A 9,340-nucleotide genomic window follows, 5' to 3' on the forward strand; every position below is an offset into this window, starting at 1 on the left:
AGCTCCTTCAGGCCCAGCATGCTGCTACAGCAACGTGTAGGAGCATAGCCAGCTCCTTCAGGCCCAGCACGCTCCTACAGCAACGTGTAGGAGCATAGCCAGCTCCTTCAGGCCCAGCATGCTGCTACAGCAACGTCTAGGAGCATAGCCAGCTCCTTCAGGCCCAGCATGCTGCTACAGCAACGTGTAGGAGCATAGCCAGCTCCTTCAGGCCCAGCACGCTCCTACAGCAACGTCTAGGAGCATAGTCAGCTCCTTCAGGCCCAGCACGCTCCTACAGCAACGCCTAGGAGCATGCTAGGTGGGTTATCTAACGATATCCAAAGCACTTGGATCACCGGGCAGCGAACGCCGCCGACGTGCAGAAGTAGTGAAGCCGTGGCTGTACCGACCAGTGCAAGCGCGCCTCCAGAACACCCAGGGCTGGTGTTGAGAACACACCGCCTGACACGTGAGGAACACCACGAGAGGTGGTCTTGTGGGTCAAGAGGTGGCAACTCTTGCTATTGTGGCGGGAAGTGTTGCCATATTGGCGGGAAGTGTTGCCATATTGGCGGGAAATGCCCCAAGCCAGACGATACGCACCCTCTTCCCTCCCTCCCTTCCCCTTGCCTTTACTTTTCTGTTTCCTAATGGGTATTCCTCCCTTATCTTCCCTATGACAAAGGGTTACCCTCTTCACCCCATGGAACACGTCCAAACAACACGGTGGGTATAAGGTGGGAGCGTATAAGTGGGTGGGTATAAGGCGCAAGATATAAAGCAGGTATACACAAAGTATACACAAAGTATACACAAAGTATACCCAAGGTGGAGAGGGGGAGGGCTGAACTAACATCCTCCACGGCGCCCTGCTCAACCTCCCCAACCTGTTCTGCCTCATCGACAGTCACAGCCCTGGATCAAACAGCCTATAGTGTCTCAGTCTATATTGAATCCATAAATCAGTTACAATGAGACGTATTAGTTAAGAATTAAGGCAGCCTAATACTAGCTTTTACTATGCTCTGGCTTCGATAGGTTAGGTAGGTTGCCTGGGTTGGTACGTTTCACATTAAACAAACCGTTGTATTTTGTACGTAGTGGCAATACGAGAGAACGAATTGGATCATTTATGTCTCCAGGTTTTAATCGATGTTACTTATTTCATTTTAGCAAGGAAAATGGATTTATATAAATGACAATTATAATTTTTGTAAGTCAGTTTAGGAGATATTAATTGTCTAATATGTAAAATGAGTTATATATATACTTTATATTCATAATATGAGAACACAGTTCAAAAATATATTCACAAAACTGATACATACTTCAATATAAATTTCATTCTGTACTGGTGCAATACAGAGCTAAGCTAATTTGAATATTATATTTGTTAATACACTGCTCACTTTGTAATACGAATATTATAGAACAATTATTTGAGCCTGTCACGCGTGTAAGCCTAGTTAACCAACCACAAACATGTTACGTAGTTATCTAGTGTGTAAATGGCTAACTCAGCCTAACACAGTCAATACATTCTAACCTAAACTAAGCCAATCCAGCCTAACAAAATCAATACGGCCTAACCTAACCTTATGTAAGTTTTGGACTCTTGAAAAACTCAAACCTAACTATTTAATTCACTTAAAATTTTGTCCTGAAGGACAAGTTTCTTGGGCAGCGTCACTCATCCTGTGAGTGACCCGACCACAATAGCAAGAAAACCTATATATATATATATATATATATATATATATATATATATATATATATATATATATATATATATATATATATGTCGTACCTAGTAGCCAGAACTCACTTCTCAGCCTACTATTCAAGGCCCGATTTGCCTAATAAGCCAAGTTTTCCTGAATTAATATATTTACTATAATTTTTTTCTTATGAAATGATAAAGCAACCCTTTTCTCTATGTATGAGGTCAATTTTTTTTACTGGAGTTAAAATTAACGTAGATATATGACCGAACCTAACCAACCCTACCTAACCTAACCTAACCTATATTTATAGGTAAGGTTAGGTTAGGTAGCCAAAAAAGCTAGGTTAGGTTAGGTAGGTTAGGTAGACGAAAAAACATTAATTCATGAAAACTTGGCTTATTAGGCAAATCGGGCCTTGAATAGTAGGCTGAGAAGTGCGTTCTGGCTATTAGGTACGACATATATATATATATATATATATATATATATATATATATATATATATATATATATATATATATAACCTAGCGATATATATAGTTTTGAAAACCAGAAATAGTTAGCTTGATAATATACAAGCTTTTGGCAATCAGAAAAAAACCGTTTTGAGGAATAGGCTGAAGAATGCGGCGTCCTTATTTACTAGTTGGTCACCCAGCTGACAAATCCCCGCCAAATTTTAAACTTCTTTTCACAGAAAAATAATTGTTTTTACACACTAAGGATCTAAACAAAATCCACTCTTATATGCACCTGTCAAATATAAACTAATGGTTATTCATATATACAAATTATGCTTTACACGAGAGAAAAATAAATATCTTGATATGGCAATATTTTCAGGGGCCCCCAATCTCTGTTTACCGCCAAATATTTCGGTTTGTTAAGAAGTTCGCGGTGTGTTTGTCCAAGCTGCCCGTCACTCACCCGCTGGCTGCTTGGGTAAGGTACTGCCCCGTCACTCACCCCAAGGTGTATTTGTCTAAGGTACTGCCCTGTCACTCACCCGCTGGCTGCTTGGGTAAGGTACTGCCCCCGTCACTCACCCCACCGTGTGTTTGTCTAGGGTACTGCCCTGTCACTCACCCCCAGGTGTGCTTGCCTAAGATACTGCCCTGTCACTCACCCGCTGGCTGCTTGGCTAAGGTACTGCCCTGTCACTCACCCCAAGGTGTGTTTGTCTAGGGTACTGCCTTGTCACTCACCCCCAGGTGTGTTTGTCTAGGGTACTGCCTTGTCACTCACCCCAAGGTGTGTTTGTCTAGGGTACTGCCCTGTCACTCACCCCAAGGTGTGTTTGTCTAAGGTACTGCCTTGTCACTCACCCCAAGGTGTGTTTGTCTAAGGTACTGCCTTGTCACTCACCCCAAGGTGTGTTTGTCTAGGGTACTGCCTTGTCACTCACCCCAAGGTGTGTTTGTCTAGGGTACTGCCTTGTCACTCACCCCAAGGTGTGTTTGTCTAGGGTACTGCTGTCACTCACCGCAAGGTGTGCTTGTTTAAAGTACTGCCTTGTCACTCACCCCCAGGTGTGTTTGTCTAGGGTACTGCCTTGTCACTCACCCCAAGGTGTGTTTGTCTAGGGTACTGCCTTGTCACTCACCCCAAGGTGTGTTTGTCTAGGGTACTGCCCTGTCACTCACCCCAAGGTGTGTTTGTCTAAGGTACTGCCTTGTCACTCACCCCAAGGTGTGTTTGTCTAAGGTACTGCCTTGTCACTCACCCCAAGGTGTGTTTGTCTAGGGTACTGCCCTGTCACTCACCCCAAGGTGTGTTTGTCTAGGGTACTGCTGTCACTCACCCCAAGGTGTGTTTGTCTAGGGTACTGCCTTGTCACTCACCCCAAGGTGTGTTTGTCTAAGGTACTGCCTTGTCACTCACCCCAAGGTGTGTTTGTCTAGGGTACTGCCCTGTCACTCACCCCAAGGTGTGTTTGTCTAAGGTACTGCCTTGTCACTCACCCCAAGGTGTGTTTGTCTAGGGTACTGCCTTGTCACTCACCCCAAGGTGTGTTTGTCTAAGGTACTGCCTTGTCACTCACCCCAAGGTGTGTTTGTCTAGGGTACTGCCTTGTCACTCACCCCAAGGTGTGTTTGTCTAAGGTACTGCCTTGTCACTCACCCCAAGGTGTGTTTGTCTAGGGTACTGCCCTGTCACTCACCCCAAGGTGTGTTTGTCTAGGGTACTGCTGTCACTCACCCCAAGGTGTGTTTGTCTAAGGTACTGCCTTGTCACTCACCCCAAGGTGTGTTTGTCTAAGGTACTGCCTTGTCACTCACCCCAAGGTGTGTTTGTCTAGGGTACTGCCCTGTCACTCACCCCAAGGTGTGTTTGTCTAGGGTACTGCTGTCACTCACCCCAAGGTGTGTTTGTTTAAAGTACTGCCCTGTCACTCATCCCAATGGATACAATGTACAAAATATAAAATGTTGGACACACAAAAGCTTCACATGGTGTACTATATAATTTTTATAAGCACAACAAAACCTGACACAGCCTAATTATAAATCTAACTTGTCCTAGGCCTAAATAAACAACAATAGAGCTTGTATATGTACAAACTGTTTTATATGTGGCTCATTATTGTTAAACTGTATATGGTATATGTGTGGTTTGTTCATCATTATATAGTTAGGTGGGACTGGTTATGGGTATTATAAAATGGGTCTCAGGTTAAGAAAGTATATAAATACTTCCTGAAGTTTTTAAGATAACTTTCGTTAACTTTCTTAACGTATGTAAATAAAAATATTTGAATCAAATCCCGTATATTATTTGTCTAAAACTCAAATATTATCATCATAGGTTAGGTTAAGCTAGGCTTTTTCATATTTTAAAATCCGTTATTTAAAAATTATAAATAACTTCAATAGTCAGGAAACAAAAGAGTAGTAACAATGACAAACAATGACAGAGGATAATTATCCTTGAGAACACCATTAATCAAAGGCTGAGACGTCACTGAAGACGATGGTTCAGTCATTTAATACCACACTTCCCTTCAGATTATATTGGCTTGTTAATGACGACATCAACGAGGCTATTAAGGTCTAAAATCTACCCAACTATTACAAGTTACAGCCAAAGATACTAAGGTAACTTTGATATATTAAATACATGAATAGCATTAGGTTTTATAAGGCTTTCAGTGTAACTGCAATAATAAACTTGTAGGATTGGGGAAGTAGAAATATTAAGTTTATCTAACATGTTATTCATTTAAAATTCATATCTAGAGCTTATTTAATATGGAGCAATGGGAATAGTGGTGAGCTAAACTCAATGTGGCTGCGAGAGCAGACTACTACTCTTGGGCCCCGCCTTTCAAACCACTGCTTGTCTACGGCTGTGTATGTCCTGCTTCATATATGATATATACTTACATATATCTCTCACACACACAAGTGTACCAAACAACAGCCACTGGCCTTGGGTTGACAAGCCGAGCGTGACAACAGTTGTGGCAACTTACCTGCAGGAGATTAAGAGTCTTGCTTGGATTATGGGCCAAAACATCTTCACTAATACGTAGTAAATCCGAGAGATCCAGCGGCGAGGCTGGACTCGACCCCTCGACATCACTCAGGTCCAGAGAGTCCTGATCCTCACTACTGTGACACTCAGTGAGAGTTCCTGCTTGAGTGAGAGTGGTGCCATCAGACAACGGAGCCTCAGCGTCACTCATGTCCTTGTAACTTGTATTAAAACATGTTCCTGTTGGCCGTGATGCCTGTAAGCCTTCGCTAACGGTGTGGCTGATACCTGCGGCGCCGCTACACTCATTCACACTCTCCAGTATTGTATTTCCACACTCCTTGCTGCGGGGAGCTGTTAGTCCGCACTTGCTACTGCTGCTGCTACTGTTGTTGCTGCTGCTGCTGCTGCTGCTGTTGCTGCTTCCTGGTGCAGAGTCCGCGGTAGTACACTGTGCGTTGCTTGGGCCCTCTTTGTCTCTCACACTCACGCACTCTGACGCACTGATGGCCTCAACGACGCACTCTACTTCGGGGCAATTCTTGTTCGTCTCGGCAACGCATTGCACTGATGGCTGCCTCTCTCTGACGCACTCCAATACTGGGGCTGTCTCTCCAACGCACTCCAACACTGGGACTGTCTCTCCAACGCACTCCAACACTAGGGCTGTCTCTCCAACGCACTCCAACACTGGGACTGTCTCACCAACGCACTCCAATACTGGGGCTGTCTCTCCAACGCACTCCAACACTGGGACTGTCTCACCAACGCACTCCAACACTGGGACTGTCTCACCAACGCACTCCAACACTGGGACTGTCTCACCAACGCACTCCAACACTGGTGCTGTCTCTCCAACGCACTCCAACACTGGTGCTGTCTCTCCAACGTACTCCAACAGTGGGACTGTCTCACCAACGCACTCCAACACTGGTGTTGCCTCTCCAACGCACTCCAACACTGGGGCTGCCTCTCCAACGCACTCCAACACTGGGACTGTCTCTCCAACGCACTCCATCACTGGTACTTTGTCTCCAACGTACTCCAACACTGGTGCTGTCTCTTCAACGCACTCCAACACTGGTGCTGCCTCTCCAACGCACTCCAACACTGGTGCTGCCTCACCAACGCACTCCAACACTGGTGCTGCCTCACCAACGCACTCCAACACTGGTGCTGCCTCTCCAACGCACTCCAACACTGGTGCTGCCTCACCAACGCACTCCAACACTGGTGCTGCCTCTCCAACGCACTCCAAATCGCCACCCTTCAAATTCCTGGCTTCACCTTCCTTGCTATTTCCTGTCGGACCCTCGCTATTGTGTTCTTCAGGTCCGTGGAGAGCCAGCAGGCTGTTATCGCCAGCACCTGGTAGTGTCATCTTGGAGGAGTCTAGTGTGATCTTGGAGTCCACGCCAGCACCTGGTAGTCCTGGTAGTGTGGTCTTGGAGGAGTCCTCGCCAGCACCTGGTAGAGTGATCTTGGAGGAGTCCTCGCCAGCACCTGGTAGTGTGATCTTGGAGTCCACGCCAGCACCTGGTAGTCCTGGTAGTGTGATCTTGGAGGAGTCCTCGCCAGCACCTGGTAGAGTGATCTTGGAGGAGTCCTCGCCAGCACCTGGTAGTGTGATCTTGGAGTCCACGCCAGCACCTGGTAGTCCTGGTAGTGTGATCTTGGAGGAGTCCACGCCAGCACCTGGTAGTCCTGGTAGTGTGGTCTTGGAGGAGTCCTCGCCAGCACCTGGTAGTGTGATCTTGGAGGAGTCCTCGCCAGCACCTGGTAGAGTGATCTTGGAGGAGTCCTCGCCAGCACCTGGTAGAGTGATCTTGGAGGAGTCTAGAGTGATCTTAGAGACCTTCTCCTCACACTTATCCAGCTCTGAAGACGAAGCCATTTTCTTAAACTTAGTAAGTTTGACTGGGTTGTGCTCGTGTTCTGGGGCTCCCATCGCTGCCCAAAAGGTATAGAGTCCGGACTCTCTGCATGGAGCACTGATATTCATCAATAACAACTTCTTCACTAAAATCATATATAAAACTATAATCAAATAAGTTAACTTATAGACTACACCTCAGACCCGTTTACCAGGTCGTAGGAGCTTCTACACACTATTGTAACATTACACATCTCGCTACACACACACAAACGCTTTCAAGGTTAGGTTAGACACGCGTTTAGACGGAGAACAGCGCAACGGTGTATCCCCCACGGTTGTCAGAGTGGTACTGAGCGCTGTTGCTCATTCAAACTCCCGCTTCACCCGCGCGGGCGACCGCTTCACCCATTTGGCCCACCTGAGTGCATTCTTTCCTCAATATCTCTCCTATTTTACCCATTTGTGCGCAGCTCAGTGCATTATTTGTACAATATCTCTCCTATTTTACCCATTTGGCTCAACTGAGTGTATTCTTTGCTCAATATCTCTCCTAGTTTACCCATTTGTGCCCAGCTGAGTGCATTATTTGCTCAATATCTCTCCTCCTACCTTCACTTACCCTACAGTGATGGGATGGCTTTGAAGCCTATCAGGCCGGGAGGAGGTTTAGGGGCCAATATCAACCTCTGGAGGGTTATTATGGGTCAATATCAACCTCTGGAGGGTTATTAGGGCCCAATGTCAACCTCTGGAGGGTTATTAGGGGCCAATATCAATCTCTGGAGGGTTATTGTGGCCAATATCAACCTCTGGAGGGTTATTAGGGTCAATATCAACCTCTGGAGGGTTATTAGGGGCCAATATCATCCTCTGGAGGGTTATTAGGGGCCAATATCAACCTCTGGAGGGTTATTAGGGGCCAATATCAACCTCTGGAGGGTTATTAGGGGCCAATATCAACCCCTAGAGGGTTATTAGGGGCCAATATCAACCCCTGGAGGGTTATTAGGGGCCAATATCAACCTCTGGAGGGTTATTAGGGGCCAATATCAACCTCTGGAGGGTTATTAGGGTCAATATCAACCCCTGGAGGGTTATTAGGGGCCAATATCAACCTGTGGAGGGTTATTAGGGTCAATATCAACCTTTGGAGGGTTATTGTGGCCAATATCAACCCCTGGAGGGTTATTAGGGGCCAATATCAACCTCTGGAGGATTATTAGGGGCCAATATCAACCCCTGGAGGGTTATTAGGGGCCAATATCAACCTCTGGAGGGTTATTAGGGTCAATATCAACCTCTGGAGGTTTATTATGGCCAATATCAACCTCTGGAGGGTTATTAGGGGTCAATATCAACCTCTGGAGGATTATTAGGGGCCAATATCAACCCCTGGAGGGTTATTATGGCCAATATCAACCTCTGGAGGGTTATTAGGGGTCAATATCAACCTCTGGAGGATTATTAGGGGCCAATATCAACCCCTGGAGGGTTATTAGGGGCCAATATCAACCTCTGGAGGGTTATTAGGGTCAATATCAACCTCTGGAGGGTTATTATGGCCAATATCAACCTCTGGAGGGTTATTAGGGGTCAATATCAACCTCTGGAGGGTTATTAGGGCCAATATCAACCTCTGGAGGGTTATTAGGGCCAATATCAACCTCTGGAGGGTTATTAGGGGTCAATATCAACCTCTGGAGGGTTATTGTGGTCAATATCAACCTCTGGAGGGTTATTGTGGCCAATATCAACCTCTGGAGGGTTATTGTGGTCAATATCAACTTCTGGAGGGTTATTGTGGCCAATATCAACCTCTGGAGGGTTATTAAGGGCCAATATCAACCTCTGGAGGGTTATTAGGGGTCAATATCAACCTCTGGAGGGTTATTAGGGGGCCAATATCAACCTCTGGAGGGTTATTAGGGGTCAATATCAACCTTTGGAGGGTTATTAGGGGCCAATATCAACCTCTGGAGGGTTATTAGGGCCAATATCAACCTCTGGAGGGTTATTAGGGCCAATATCATCCTCTAAAGCGGTATTAGATGAAGCATTATAGAACTGACTAGTACGTTAAATATGCGACGGTATTAGTCAAAGTGAAAGCACCGTAATATTTACGTTTTCTATACATTGGCTTCGATGGGTTGAGTTTGTACTAGAAAAACGTTCTAAAAAAACGTTTCCAGTACGTTTTCTGGGTTTGAACGTTTGAAGGCCGCAGACGCAGCCAAAATGTGCGGGAAATACAGTTTAATGAATAACTTTTCTGCCACCATTG

General features: G+C 45.7%; 1 protein-coding gene across 2 annotated transcripts in view; it reads right to left on the reverse strand.

Annotated features, from left to right (window-relative positions):
- LOC123760418 (uncharacterized) overlaps positions 1–7,392 on the reverse strand; it is a 167,328-nt gene extending 159,936 nt beyond the window's left edge. For both annotated transcript variants that reach the window (XM_069338421.1, XM_069338420.1), the window contains exon 1: positions 5,179–7,392. In XM_069338421.1, the coding sequence (XP_069194522.1) occupies positions 5,179–7,209 (2,031 nt within the window). In that variant the 5' untranslated portion in view covers positions 7,210–7,392. The remainder of the gene's footprint in view (positions 1–5,178) is intronic.
- Positions 7,393–9,340: the final 1,948 nt, after the last annotated feature.

Source organism: Procambarus clarkii, chromosome 39 (genome assembly GCF_040958095.1).
Source record: "Procambarus clarkii isolate CNS0578487 chromosome 39, FALCON_Pclarkii_2.0, whole genome shotgun sequence".
NCBI classification, from domain to species: Eukaryota; Metazoa; Arthropoda; class Malacostraca; order Decapoda; family Cambaridae; genus Procambarus; species Procambarus clarkii.